Source organism: Cucumis melo, chromosome 8 (genome assembly GCF_025177605.1).
Source record: "Cucumis melo cultivar AY chromosome 8, USDA_Cmelo_AY_1.0, whole genome shotgun sequence".
In the NCBI taxonomy this organism is placed as follows: Eukaryota; Viridiplantae; Streptophyta; class Magnoliopsida; order Cucurbitales; family Cucurbitaceae; genus Cucumis; species Cucumis melo.
In genome coordinates this window covers 27,153,348-27,169,115 of record NC_066864.1, presented here as the reverse complement: position 1 = coordinate 27,169,115, position 15,768 = coordinate 27,153,348, and the positions used below count along the sequence as shown (strand labels likewise).

Sequence of the window (15,768 nt, the reverse complement as noted above, 5' to 3'; positions counted from 1 at the left end):
CAAGTTACATTTCAGTACCACATTTTATCCTTAGACGGATGGTCAATCAGAACGAACCATTCAAACCTTGGAAGATATGCTTAGAGCTTGTGTTTTGCAGTTTAAGGGTAATTGGGTGCTCACTTGCCATTAATGGAATTTGCTTATAATAATAGTTTCCATTCAAGTATTAGAATGACACCTTATGAGGCTTTATATGGTAAACGCTGTAGAACTCCTATGTGCTGGGATGAAGTTGGAGAAAGGAAGTTAGTGGGGCCAGAATCAGTATAAACCACTTTCGATAATGTGAAAATTATTAGAGAAAAGTTTAAAACAGCCCAGGATCGTCAAAAGAGTTATGCAGATAAGCACCGAAGAGACTTAGAATTTGAGGTTGGTGACAAGGTCTTTCTAAAGTTATCTTTGTGGAAAGGTGTGCTTTGATTTGGCAGAAAAGGGAAGTTGAGTCCAAGATTTATTGGACCTCATGAGATACTAGAATATATTGGACCTGCAACGTATCGTTTGGCGTTGCCTATGGGACTTTCTAGAATTCATGATGTGTTTCATGTGTCAATGTTGCGTAAGTACGTTCCCGATCCATCTCATATTCTGGAAGCACAACCGGTTCATTTGAATGAGAACTTGTCCTACGAAGAGGAACCAATACAAATTCTTGACAAGAGAAAGAGTAGGTGCTAAGGAACAAGGTCATACCGTTAGTCAAAGTTCTTTGGAGGAACCATACTACTAAGGAAGCAACGTGGGAGACAGAACAGGCAATGAGTGCTCGATACCCATAATTTTTCACATCATCACCTTGATCGAATTTCAAGGACGAAATTTTTAAAAAGAAGGTAGTAACTTGTAAGCCCTCATTCCACTCTCCTTTATTTTATTGATTTATTTAATATCTCCTAAATGGTGAAAAACAAGATGGAGGTGCTGCCGAAATTTTCATAGAATTTTTTAAAAGCATTTTATCAATCTTATGTTTGAGAAGGATTGTTTTAAGGAGTAGATTCATACCATGATCTAGGTTAGAGAGAAAAACTTAGAACGGGATGTGACAATTACCATAAACATCGTTTAAACATATTTCAAAACCAAGTATAACACAAAAACTTGAAACGCGATTTTATAGAGTTCAAGCCATACGCATTCTTAAAATCGTGATGAATAACATAGCATTTAAGTATAAATGGAAACAAGAATTTGAAACCCATTTTTATAAAATTCAAGTCATAAACATTCTTAAATATGCGATGTGTATACACATTGTTTAAACATAAATGAAAACATGTTATAAAAAGCTTAAGTCGTAGTAGTTCCTAAGCCATATCATGAGATAACATGTATAAATATAAAGAATGGTTGAAAATAAGCCACCCACAATTAATAACTCGATCCCCCAGGGTTATACCGTTTTTCCACTTCAATTTGGCCTGAAACAATGATTAATGTTCCTCAGTTATCTTCACATATCAAGATATCACAATGATCTCTAAAATACTTCATCTTGACCACTCAACTATTTATGGTTCAATGGATCGAATTCTACTTTTCTTATTAACTTTGTATCATTCAGCACATGCTTTAATTTAAGCTAAAAATTTCACTTTTGGACCCTTAAACCTCAACTTAAACTCCTAACGCCACAAGTACCCAAACTTAAGTCATATTTTAAAACTATATGTTCTTATAGCCCATATCCATACCTAAGAGGTTTAGATCCATTAACAACTCAATATCAATCTAACGAGTCAAACCTTAGGAACTTAACCAAACTTATCTAACGCGACCTTAAACGTGTTGATCAATGTTTCTAAGTCCTCCAAATCTTCAATCTCTCATACATAACAATATGACTAATATCAAGTTCATGCTAAAACTAAATGAGTATTCACAAAATTTCAAGAAAACTTACTAGAATTTTCCAAAATCTTTCCAAAGGCGTACAATTAACCTCAACTTCAATGGACAACACTCTAATATCTTTCTAAACTCGAATTTAGCATCCAAAATTATGGGTAAGTTGGCTTTGCTCCAAACACTTGATAATATTACCATTTAAAGCCAAAAAAATCAACGTATGTTTAATAATTCCATGGAAAACCAACTATCGATGAAATTTTACCGAGAAGAGTGAATTTTTTTGGGTGTTCGACAAAATTTGGGTAAGATTTCAAGGTTTATGGCTTAGTTCTTGAATACACATTTAATTCTAGTGCTAATATTGAACAGCCCATGATGTTGAAAGCTGGATTTTGAACTTAGAAGGTGGTTAAGTTGTTGCCCATTGAAGTTAAGAGTACTTTGACAAGTTCTTGACAACTTTTAGAGTAATTTAAGCGAGTTTTCTTCGAGTTCTTAAATGCCCATTGAGTCTAACCGTTAAAGATTAAATTACTCATATTACTCGGGTTCTAAGTTGAATGTTAGAGGTCAAAAAGGGACTTTCTTCTAGCTTTGGAGGTCATTGGGTGTTATTTTTGCATGCTCGAAACATAAATGGTTTAAAGGATCTTATGAAGTATTTAAGGTTAATTGACCCATGTTGATATAATGGATCTAAATCTAAAAATCATCGATAGTTGAAATAAAAGTGTAAAGGATTAAAAGACCCATTAAGATGGACTTAAGTTAGATGCTTAAGGTACTAAGAGTTAAGGTTTGAAGTTTAAGGTGAAAAAGTGGATTTTTAGCCTAAGTTAAAGCATTTGGGGGATAGTTCAATCTAAATCTTAGGAAGTGCTTAAGGTTGTAGGTCCCTTGTTGATATAATGGATATAAATCCCAAAATATAGTCGATAATGGAGATAAAAGTGTATCTACATAAAAGACGCGTTGAGTTTGAACTAAGTTGGATGCTCATGGAGTTAGGTAAAAGTTCTAGTCTAATCTAAGGTGAATTGAGAATTCAAGGACTTTAGAAACTAAAATAAGTTTGAGTTGGCCTTATGAAGTATGTTAAAGATTGTTGTGTCGTCTTGCTTTGTGAAGATAATTAATAGACCTTAATCTTTGCTTTAGGCCAAATTGAAGTGGGGAAAGCGTATAATCCCGGGGGGATGGAGTCATGATTGTGAGTGGCTTATTTTCAAGTATTTTCATTATAAATCTAGTATGATTGTTTTTAATATGAAAATTTAGAATATGATTGCTTTATGAATTATGTGTTTGGTTTTCAAATATGATTTTCAGTTTTCCATTAACTCTTGTATTTTGAAACTGTGGTTGAACCTCAACTTACTAAGCAAGTTTTAGATGACAACTGGTTTCTAAACATTCATTGATTTATAACTAGACTTGAAGAAGTTCTAAAAGTATGCATTGATGGCTAAGGATCGAAAATGATTTGAAAATGTGTTTCTAACCATGTTTGGTTTTTAAACTTGAAATATGTGATTTTTATGAATTTTGGTGATTACCCTAAAGGCTACATGAATATGTTTCCGTAGTGCTATTTATGGTTGTCAGAGGATTCTAGGGCTGAAAGAGGTTGTGATCGGAGATCCGAAAACCTGAACCTAAGTGAAGACATGGATGGAGGATTGTGATTTGGCTTCGGGCCTAGTTTAACCCATGATGGGTGGCTTTATGTGTGCACATAGGAGCGGATATAGAGGTTGTTACTGTGGTAGGTGCTAAGTGTGCTTGGGCTCCATTTGGCCACGTGTTTCCTTGTGGATATGGATCACGTGTGAGCTATTCCGGGTGGTGTATTTAGTATGTTATCATGGTTGGATTAGATGGAGGTTGTTACTGTGGTAGGTGCTAAGTATGCGTGAGCTCTGTTTGACCGTGTATTTTCTTATGAATATGGATCACGTGTGAGCTATTTCAAGTCGTGTATTTAGTATGCTATCATGGCTGGATTGGACGGAGGTTGCTATCGTGGTAGGTACTAAATATGTGTGAGCTAGTTTTGGCCGCACGATTTCTTTGGTCATGTGCGAGCTATTTTTGGTCGTATATTTAGACGTCTTACCATGGTTGGATTGAGGACAGGTTTGTTGGTTTGGTTAGTGGCTGTGAGATAATGACATTTTAACTATTATTTCATTATTCATGCATACTTACAGTTTTCTTTTTTAGCATATTTTATGAGCTTTTTACTTCTGAAAACTTACCACTCACTAAGCTTTGGTTGAGCTCTCCATCCCCTTTGTAGAATTTACATTTTGTATGTTATACCTAAGTTTTGTATTACTTCATGTGGTAGCTAGAAGTAGCGAGGGTCATGTTATAGATATGTGTTTGAGAGTTTTATTAATGGACTGTAATCCTTTGTAACTAATTTCTTAGTTAGATATAAACTGTGATTGAGACTCTGGACTAGTCTGGATAAGTGTGTGGTGAGACACACTCGAGCTGATGTTTTTTTTGTGTCTTTATCTCTTACCTATATAGAAGTGAGAATTTTTCCTCTTTATAGGTTTCGCTAACCTATATTGAAGGGGAGATGGTGCCAAAATTTTTAAAGAATTTTTTGATAATTGTTTTATAGATCTTACATTTGAAAAGGAATGTACTAAGAGTATATTCACCCCACGATCTAGGTTGGAGGTGAAAACCTAGAACAGGGTGTGGCAATTGCACCAAAAGATCCTCAAGAAAAACAAAGATCGGTCGAAGAAGACGATGAAGGGTGGATAGTTGTTCCCCGCTGAAAGAAAGACAGTTAACTCCGACCTAAAAAGAGTCTAGTTCCTACCAAAATTATAGAAGAGGGAATAAGGTCTAAAAGAATAAGAAGAAAAAGACTTAGAAGCCTAAGCTCGTGCTGGAGGAAGACAAATATTTCCCCCGACCTTAGTGTTTAGTAACCTTGACAAACTTTCTTTTAACAAACTTCCTTTGTGATGATCAGGATGAAGTCCTAGAAGTCGTTACATGTCATGCTATCAACTCGATGGAGGAAGGAAGCACCCCTTAAAGATCACTAAAATGTCAAAAGACCTATCGAGGTTCAACGTGGATGATCTATTATCACTTCCTCAAGAAATCAAAACCATCATTATTGACACATTGTTAAATTCAGGAGCATCAAGTTCGAGTGCTCCAACTGCGATATACGAGAGTGCTCCTTATTGTATATCTATAAACTTCTCAGATAAGGATTACTATTGGGGTCCAAACTTCATAATACCTATGTATGCTTCTGGATACATTTGAAAATAAAGAGTCAACCAGATTCTCATCGATAATGGATCAACTGTCAACATAACGTCAAAGTCGACTATGAGGCAATTAGGCATCTCGATTGATGAACTCTCAAATAGCAAGCTGATAATCCAAGGTTTTAACTAGGGAAGCCAAAGAGCAATAGGCATGATATGCTTAGAACTCATAATTAGCAACCTAAAGACCAGTGCACTGTTTCATGTCATAGACTCAATGATCACTTACAAGTTGTTACTAGGTTGTCCTTGGATTCATTGAAATTGAGTAGTAACTTCGATACTAAATCACAGTAAATATACTAAACATATGAAGAAACACACAAGTTACATGCAATTGGTAAATGAAAAATAAAGGCTATGTTCTCTAACTACTCTGATCTTTTTTTTTTTTCTCTCTTTTGAAAATTAGTTAAGCATATTTCTTCCATATTCTTTCAAAGGCATGCATGATTGTTAAGGTATTAGACAATTCAACTTAGCCAAATTAAAAAAGAAAAAAAAGTTTTCAAAACAATTTTTTTCGGTTTTTAAAATTTGGTTTAGTTTAAAAAACACTCCTAACATGTAGGAAACAAAACTTGAAAAATGAAAGTAAGATTTGTGGGATTAAGTTTTTTAAAACTAAAAATCCAAAGCCAAAGATTAATAAACATGGTCGAAATATTCAAATCCTTATTTGACACAATTTCGTTTTTGATTTTTTTTTAGTTTTAAAAGCTTCTGTTAATTCGGCTTACCATCATAAATGATGATTTTCATATCTTTTAAAACAATGGTTAAATTTGTAGACAAAGTTAAAAACCAAAATTTACTTTTCTAGAATACATTTGCTAATCATTTGATATTTGAAATTTTAGTTTATGATTAAACACCGTCACAATTATAAGTTTATTATTTCGTTGTTCACTTTCTTCCAATGTTTTTAGAAACTAAGCCTAAGTTTTAAAAAAATTGAAAAGTAACTTTTTAAAACTTGCCTTTTATTTTGTTTTTTGTTATTATTATCTTTTTATAAATTTAACTGAGAAGACATACAATCATATTTTTAAGATATGCGAAAACTATGATAAAGATATAGGGAGAAGAACATAAATTTTAAATAAACAAAAATTAAATTAAGAAGGAAATCATTATCAAATAGGCTATAAGTTTTATAAAACTTGGCTTGAATTTAGAATTTTTTTTTTAATAAAGTATATAAACTCATAAATGAAAATTGTGTTCATAAAGCTTACTTAAAACTAAATAGTATATCAAATAGAATAGAGCAGTAACACTATGATCCAAGGTCTAGGACCCACTCACTACATTCCATTGCAAATCATTTGTCTTAGACTTGGGGTACTTCATTGATCATTGTGCGCTAATTTGAATATCACAAAGACTTGTTGATTAAGACAATGATCATTGAAGATGAAGTAGAAACTCACTTATCGACTTCACTAGCTTAAAAAATGGATGACATTGAAACATGTGACCTATAGCCTTACCAATAAGTCAATGTCAGGCCTCGATGAGTAAGGAAGTTGTGATAGTCGTTGCAAAACTACGAGAAGTCAATAGTACACGTTGATGGTAATCATAACAAATATTTAAATGAGAACATTAAAGTAACAACTTTCAGGAGAGGAAGGAGAGGTGAAATGAAAGAGTGATAATGCACTAGTGGGCTATTTTAAGATATAGTCTATGGCTCGCTCTAGAGTTCAAACAACAAATTTCACATTTATATTTATTATGGCTTGATTTCAAGCGTATGGAGCATATGGAAGGCGAAAATTGAGTTTAATTGGGAAAAAACAAATGAAGCTAAGACAATGATCAAATATCTTAATATCGTTAAATAGTGTTGAGAAAATTTATTTACTAAAAAGAGTGTGTTGCACTACGAAAAGTAATGTTGTAAGCCCTTTATTAAAGTTAAAGCATGTCAAATCGAAGACCCTATTTACGTCTTAAGGTTTTTTTTTTCTTCATATGTCATAAACTTTCAAAAACAAATCATAGGCCGATTTCTATAAATTTTCAAGAGTTTTTAGACTTTAAAAGAAGGAACAGATCCAAGGTCGATGAATGTGGATATCACAACAGAAAGAGATTAGTTTTTTCATTTTCCCTGATGAATTGATGTATACAATTTACCAAAGTTTTAATTAATAATTAATTTAATGCTTGATTGATTATTGTTTAAAATAATTATTGCCATATTAACTTATAGTTTTGTAGTTCAATCCATCTTGAATGTGACATTATATTTTCGAGTGAAGTAAATTCTCTAGAGATCTCCTCTTCTATACGGTTTCAATAGTTTACTTTGTTTCTAAATAAAAAAGTTAGGTGTCAGTATAGAAACCAATTACGACGATGCAGTATCACTCATTCATTATATTAAAACTTGATATCGTAACGATAACATTGCACATTGAAAAATCACGAAAAAGAGAGACAACAAGGTGTTGACTCATCATATATGCCAAGATAATCGAGACAAAATCTACACAGAGTTATTATATATTAATACTTTCTTATAACACAACCTTGATATAAACAACGAGAGATTCTATACCAATTTAGCTGCTCTGTGTTTTATGATGATATGCCTCCTTAATTATTTTTCCATCATGCCTCCTTCTTCCCCAATTTTACATCTTAGACATTGTGTAATCCATTGCATCCACGAGGAAATCTGTAAACAAAAAGTTCACAAATCAGATCACTCTCTTCATATATAACTAGGGTTCTCGCTTTGGAACGACTTTTTAATAATTGCGGTTAAAAATACTTTGAAAGTCAATGAAATAGGCTTTTAGAAGGTCGAGAAAACAAAATACCTGCATCTTCCTTGGTAAAGCAGAGGGGAGGAGTTATTCTAAACACATTTCCATAGTATCCACCTTTCCCAATCAACACTCCTAATTCTACATTCCAGAGTAAAAAAAAAAAAAAACTTGATCAATAAGAAAGGACTCAAGGAAAATATACAAATAACGTTTTTGAATAAAGGAGGAAGAAATGTTTAGGCTCCATTTGGTAACCATTTAGTTTTTTTGTTTTGGTGGTTTTCGAAATTAAGCATATTTTCTTTCATTAGTACAAGAGTTGAATTCTTAGTCAAATTCAAATAATAAAAACAACTTTTTAAAAACTATTTTTGTTTAGTTTTCCTATTTTGCAATTTTTGAAGATTAAAAATTTAAAACCAAATAGTTTCCAAAGAAGGTTTAAGTGTATCATCTTGTTATTATTTTGTAGTCTATTTTATTTAGTACAGCTAACCTTTCATCTGGTCCATTACATGCAATGTTTCAGCTTTTGCAGGCGTTTTAAGCTCACGATCGGTAACTAGTTCAACACCTAGCATCAGTCCTCTTCCCCTCACATCTCCAATAACTGCAGGGATGCAAAATAGGTAATGTAAGCTTCAACAAACAACCAACTAAGAAGCAATTTTATGTTATGGAAAACCATTTTCTTCTACATTGAGATCATTAGTTTGGAGATATCTCACTATCATGTTTGTCCTTCAAAGCAGTGAGCCTATCTTTCAGGTAGGTGCCAACGACGTGGGCGTTCTCCTGAAGCTTTTCCTTCTCAATCACTTTCAAAACAGCTAGTCCAGCAGCAGTACAAACAGGGTTTCCACCAAACGTATTGAAGTAACTGCTACGAGTCAAAACCTTTGCTATCTCCGGAGTGGTCACTACAGCACCAAGAGGAGTTCCATTGCCAATGCCCTGTGTAGAACACAAAGGAAATAATTAACGCACCCCCCAAGAATCATGTCGCTAAATTCTAACTCAGAGGGAAGGGAAAGTTAACCTTTGCCACAGTCACTATGTCAGGAACAACACCTTGGGACTCAAATCCCCAGAAGGAGCTCCCAGTGCGAGCGAATCCTGCCTGAACTTCATCGGCAATACAGAGGCCTCCTGCTTTCTTTATGGACTTATACACCGCAGGCAAGTAACCAGAGGCTAATTCAACGATACCCCCAACTCCCTGTGCCGTAGACATAGTAAATTTTAAATGAAGAACCAGAAACCATCCTGATTGTCACAATCTTAAGCTTATTGATGAAGGTAAATTTAATAGAAAGAACATAACATTGCAGAGGTTTGAATAAGATATCCTAAACCTCTTACTCTGTTACTCTCTACTGTTACCCTCTTCAATCACTGAATAGCCTAAAAACTTAAGTAGAAAAGCGAAGGTAAATTTAATATTAATTTTATCATCAAACAAATCAATGGAAAGTACTTGATAAAGGAAGAAATGTGACCTGTATTGCTTCAGATATAAAAGCACCAACTTGACCGGAAGTTCCAAATTCAATCAAGTTTTGAACATCTTTTGCATACATCTCGCCGTCTGCACCAAAGACACCTCTGTATGGATCTGGGTTCAAAGCATGATGAACTCCACTCTGCTTCCATAATTAGTAATGGTTGTCAAACTATTATGCTTATGATAATTGGTATATAATGTGTTTTTACAGCTTAAGTAAGTTTAGCGAAGTTCATCCCCTGACGTTAAAAGAACAAGTATGCTGAAGAGTGACCCATGCCTTATCTAGTTATCTTCATCTTACATACAGATAAGGTGGGCACAGACGAAATGGAACGTATTTCTCAATTTTTGAGTACACGATGATAACAACGAAATTCATATAGAACAAAGAGGAAATTTTTTTTTCCTACTTTTTGTAGGGAAGAGAACCACACATTCGTAGCTTAATGGGGTATAAAATGGGATCGTAATCATCGCCACATCATATTAATATATAGAAGTAGAACTCGACGTTTGATTAAATTTATATAGAAGTGGAATATCAATTACTTTCCTAAAAGGGGAAACGTAAAAAAGAAAAACTAAGAGCTTAAAAACTAGCGGGGGAAAAGCAGTAAAGCACAATCAGAAGCACTTTGGCGTGAAGACCATTGATCAATTTGCCTAGTCAACAATCAAACCCTCCCAAGTGTCCCAAAAGAATTTGTATTCATAAAAAAATGACATAAGAAAAGACAAAGAACAAACTTATACCTGTATGACATTGAATTTCCAGATACTCTGTGCAGTGGCCCCCATGGTCCCTGCTGCATTTCCATGATAAGCATTCCTTAGTGATATTATGTCGTGGCATCCAGTGTAAAGTCTAGCCATCATTATTGCAAGCTCGTTGGCTTCCGTCCCAGAATTAGTGAAGAAGACCACCTAAGTAGTACAATCAAATTATAAGCTCCAGAAGTTAATTAAATATTCAACTTTTTTAACTAGTGGATTATCATAATTACAAAAGGAGTAATATATATCCCGGATTTACCCAATAAGTGCAATCCTACTGATGCTCATCTCATTCTTCTACCTAATATCCAAGTGATCATTTTTCCTTTTCCCCCTTACCTAAATGCACAATAATTCACAGACTCAAACCACATGTTTCTTGTCTTATCTACCCAATAATTGTAACATTAAAAACAGAATGAAAAAAAAAAGCAAAAAAGAAAAAAAAAAAGACAAAGACAAGCTAACTAAGTAAAAGATAAGCAACATGTTTATCTTTCTTTTAAATAATGTTCTCTAATATTGCTGGTCATACAAAAAGCCTGTACATATCAAGATTCCATACACCATGTTATATCTTATTGCTTAATTTATAATACGTGTATATGTATCATACGGCTCTTGTTTTAGCAGTAACGTTCATTGAACTACAAACTGTAAACAGGACAACCCAAAAGCTTGTTTGTATCTTAAACAACCCAAAATTAATTTTGGTAGATGGGTTCCACCATATGTGATTTACGGTGAAACGTGATTGGAACGAGTACAACTCAATTATGATACACTACTTGCAAGAACAAAGAAAAACAGTGACGGCGCTAATATTATTCTCTTTTCTATTAATTACTACTTTCTTCCGGTTGAGAAAGAAAAGCAATAGCGAACCTTAAGATCTCCCGGTAACTTCGAAGCCAGAGCTTCGGCAAAATCAGAGATGGACTGATTTAGATAGAGAACAGTGGAATGTTGGAGACGCTTGGTTTGGTTGATAATGGCCTCCACCACATCCGGATGACAGTGTCCACAGCAAACCGTCGCAATCCCGCCAAAAGCGTCCAGATATCTACGGCCTTTGTCATCGAACAAGTATTGCATCTTTCCATCTACCACAAGCAACTATCAGAAACAAACAATCAAAAAACAATCAGACTTCCCGATTAAACGCTCAAATACATGAACAAACGTGTCAGAAACCAAAATCAAATAAAAACAATTACGGAAATAACAAGCAAAAACAGCATCTGGAGTCAAAACAAATACAAGTTCACACAATACTTACACAATTACAATACCTAAATGAAGGCAAAACGCAAGCAATAATTAAATTAGATCAGTAGCAGATAATCAAGAATTCGAAAGCCTAAAAAAATAAAATGAACGATCCTAATTCCTAAATTCCTAAATTCCTAAATTCCTGAATTCCTATCACCAAAAGAGAGAGAGAGAGAGAGAGAGAGAGAGAGAGAGAGAGAGAGAGAGAGAGAGAGAGAGAGAGAGATAAATATATAGAAAAGGGAGGAAATCTGACCGGATTCCGGTAGTAGTGACATATTGCAGGGTTGAGAAACTCCTTGCGCTTGGAGAGGATCTGATCAGCGGAAGGGCCATTGTAAGGGGGAGGGGAGTAATCGAAGGGGGGAATAGAAGGAAGAGGGACGTCATTGTGAAGAGAAGGGTGGTTATGAGCGGGCTGAGAGAAGTAACGGAGGCGGGACAGGGAGGTGCTGGACGGCGAAAACAACCTCCGGCGAATAAAGCTCTGCATTGAAAGGAATATTTGATCGTTCTTCGTTCTTCTGCCTTCAAGAAATTGACAAGGAATGTGGCTGAATTTGAAGGCAGAGAGAAAAAAGAGGAAGTGAAGTGTGAAAGATGAACAAAACCACGGAACGTTTATATAGGCCAAGAACGAGAGCAAGAAGGCAGTAACGTCGTGACGTGTTTTATTGGATCGGAACTTTGGAGGAGTAGGAAAACAACTACCATTTATATATATATATATATATATATATATATACACACATATATATTACTTATTAATATATTATTTTGCTCCACATCAAAAAAACTGAATTTCAAGATATTATAATTTTATCACTTTAGTCTATCAGTTCGTGTCTTTCACAATTTTATCATTCAATTTTTGCTAATGCTCTCTTTCATCTTTTATGTCAATTTTAAATTATTTTATGTATGCGTTTGTATGTGAATGAAAAAAAAAATATGTTTCGTTTTGTAAATTTTAGGTCTAATTTCCATTTAGTTATATATATTTATTCTTCAAGTTTTGAATTTTTAAAATATTACAATTTTATAATTGATATTTAAATTTTGTTATAATTTGGTTTATGAATTTCAATATTTTTATTTTGGACCTTAATTTTTTTATTGTATACTTACTTTTTCGTCTTTAATGTTAGTGTATGTTTTAAAATAATTAAACGAATTATAATTAATTACATTTTACTCCTTTTCATATTTTTTAAATTAGATTATCTTATATCATAATAACTATAGATTATTAATAAACATTAACAATAATGTTTGTAAGCGAGTATTTTGATTGAAAAATTAAGATCAAAATGTAAAATATTGAATTTTAGAAAGGAAATTGAAACAAAATTCAAAATTTAAGGATAAAATTATAATATTTTGATACTTAGAGACTAATTAATTGAAACAAAAATAAAAATTTAAGTACTACATGTGTAACTAGACTCAGAATTTATATAAAAAAAATATTTTTTCCTAAATATTATGGGTAATTTTGTATATAAAAATTGAAATGAAATAATTACTTACTTAAATGCAAGGGAATAGGAGTAGTTAATGTAGTCGTGATAATTTGATACCATTGAATAATGGGATATTTTATAATTATATTAATTAGCTAAAATTCAAATACATTAGTATTTTTATATTAAACAAAAGTTAAACATAATTCAGCAGTTGAGTGTTTATTATAATTAGGATAATCGTGAAAAATGAAAAATAATATTTACATTTGATAGAAGAATTTGTTACTGAAAATAATTAAAATATTAATAATTAATAATAAAGTTTTATATTAATTAGTTAAAACAATACAAAATATTAATAGTAAATGCATTGTTTAAAATTTCTAAAGCCTTCTACATAATATTTTTATATTTTATAATTAACTAATATTAATAATAATGATTTATTAATTAATTAAACTATATAATTTTGTTGTTCATTTAGGAATACAACTCTCATTTAGATTGACGATGGTAAAACTACATAAGAAGGATTTTAAAATTGTTGGGATAACTATCACTTTCTTTTAGCAGGTTTGAAATATGTTTTTCTTAGTTTTAGATTCTCATAAATTCAGTGATCCATTTTGATTAATTTTTCAATTTTCAGTTGTAAATTTTATTCTTCAAAATTAAGCTTTATTGCATGATATTTAAAGCATTATTTTAGGAAAAAAAAAAAAAGAAGAAGTTATTCACTTAAAATTCGACAATTAATCTACAATAAATAACATAAAATATTTTAAGCATCATCTTAGAAACCATAAATTATAAAGAAAATGAGAATTTAATCAATCTATTTTTAAAAATTAAATCTAAAATACAATAATTTTATTAATCATTATGACTACCTAATCAATGTTCAAAATTCTATTAAACACTAATTTATTTCATAATACAACTAGAAGAAAAATACCGTTACAACAATAATTGAAAAAATTATCGCAATCTTAAATTAGTCCATTTGAATTCATTTTTGTTTTTCAAAAGACTCAATTTTATTTAAACGTTTTGTATAAAAATTGACTAAAAATATACATGAAAAACTATTTTTGAGTTATTACCAGATACTTTAATTTCTTTTAAAAAATGATTTAATTTTTAAATTAAAAATTAACAATATAAAATGTTTAAATAAAAATATTCAGAAAAAGAAAACATACTTTTTTAGTCGACCTAATATGGAAACAGTAAGATGCATGTCTTTAATTCTATTAGTTCAATGTTTATCCAAACAATTTTGAACTTTTTAAGAACCACCAAAGTAACAATTAAATATCTATTTTGATATATCCACCCAACCCCCAAACAACATCAAATAATTGTTCATATTAAAAAAATTTCATACCTAAATCAATAGGGAGAGTTTGCAAAAACAGCAATAAAAAAATTATGATAATAGACTTTATGTCGATACATTTTTTAATATTATAAAAATAATAAATTTAAAAACGGATAACTTTTTGATAGCTCTTTGATATATTTAATTAATCGTCATATTTGTTATATTTGTAATATGCAAAAAAATAAAAAAAAATAGGTGTATGGATTACTTCTTTCTAAATTTTTTTGTTATCAGATGTAATTTTTCAAACTTTAAAATGTTCTAAATATGTCATCCATCGAAAAATAGAGATTTAACTAAATTTTAATGTACTACAAAGTCACAATTTTAAAATCTTGGAATCGTTTCTTCTTTTTTCAAATGCTGAGAACAAAAAAACTTTATTTTGACTAGAGAATATTAGTTTGATTATTTTTATCGATAACCTATTTGATAACAGTTCTTCTTCTTCTTCTTTTTTTTTTATTTGACGTTTTTTCTTTTTGAATATCGCATATGAGGTTGATTTTTTTCCACATTTTTCTTTTTGAGTATGTCATATAAGGTAGAATTTTAAACTTCCCAGAGGAAGATTAAAGTTTGAAGTTAGATATTAAAAAGGTAAAATTTAAAAATTATAGATTAAAAATATGTTAAGTACCTAACAATCTTAAAAGGAAAATTTAAACTCAACTCCAAATAAATCTATAAACTTTGTTTATTTAGAAAATTTATTTTTCTTTGCTTATTGGTTAAACACCTTTTTTAATGATATATTTTTTTTTAAGAATTAAAGATAACTAATTAATTGTATTGAAGATATATTTCTAAGAAAAGAAATTTCATAAACCATCATAAATAACTCCATTATGATTGGTATTTACTCCAAAAGAAGGATGGGGGAACTAATTTTCATTTATGCCTATAATGATATATGCAATCGTTTTGCGGATATTTATTAGTGGAAAATAAAATAAAAAAAAGTTGTAAGATACAAATATCGATTTGATATAGTTATTGGTTTTCTGTAAGTTACGTTTCTTTGTTAAAATATTCATTAGTTTCCTATTATACGTTAAAAATCCTTTTCAGAATCACACTAGGTTTCAAAATAATAAATAAAAAAGCAAAAAAGAAGTAAAACCAGTTTACAATTTTTATGTGTTTCTTTTAAGAAAAAAATATTTTTAGAAAAAACCATAAATATAATTAATAGTATTTATTATAGGAATTGTTTAGTTTTTGAAAGGTAGAAACGCCTTACCAGATGATTTTCTTGAAAACAAACCTGAGTAAAAAAATTAGACTATATATATGAAAGAAAGGATATAAATATTTTTTATCGAGCTTGTCTACTTTCAAATTATTATATTTATTAAAGAATATAGATAATCATCTTTTTTTTTTCTTTCTATAATTTAAAATACAATTTATTCAT

The 15,768-nt window shown here is 31.2% G+C and overlaps 1 protein-coding gene across 1 annotated transcript; it reads right to left on the bottom strand.

The window, feature by feature from the left end:
• Nucleotides 1-7,524: 7,524 nt before the first annotated feature.
• Nucleotides 7,525-12,284, bottom strand: LOC103502182 (alanine--glyoxylate aminotransferase 2 homolog 2, mitochondrial-like). Its single transcript, XM_008466031.2, has 9 exons — nucleotides 11,758-12,284; nucleotides 11,115-11,345; nucleotides 10,209-10,379; nucleotides 9,448-9,591; nucleotides 8,988-9,167; nucleotides 8,677-8,902; nucleotides 8,445-8,558; nucleotides 8,000-8,086; nucleotides 7,525-7,854 (listed from the first exon to the last, which is right to left on the bottom strand). The coding sequence occupies exons 1-9, from the start codon at nucleotides 11,992-11,994 to the stop codon at nucleotides 7,811-7,813; spliced, it is 1,434 nt and encodes a 477-aa protein (XP_008464253.1). The 5' UTR covers nucleotides 11,995-12,284; the 3' UTR covers nucleotides 7,525-7,810.
• Nucleotides 12,285-15,768: the final 3,484 nt, after the last annotated feature.

Bases quoted from the DNA above. Each gene is read 5' to 3' on its own strand.
- LOC103502182 (XM_008466031.2), bottom strand. From the start codon at position 11,994: ATGCAGAGCTTTATTCGCCGGAGGTTGTTTTCGCCGTCCAGCACCTCC. The intron at 11,346-11,757 runs GTCAGATTTCCT...TGTTTCTGATAG, and splicing joins GTCACTACTACCGGAATCCG to TTGCTTGTGGTAGATGGAAA. The intron at 8,087-8,444 runs GTTAGCTGTACT...TCTGGAATGTAG, and splicing joins TGTAATGGACCAGATGAAAG to AATTAGGAGTGTTGATTGGG.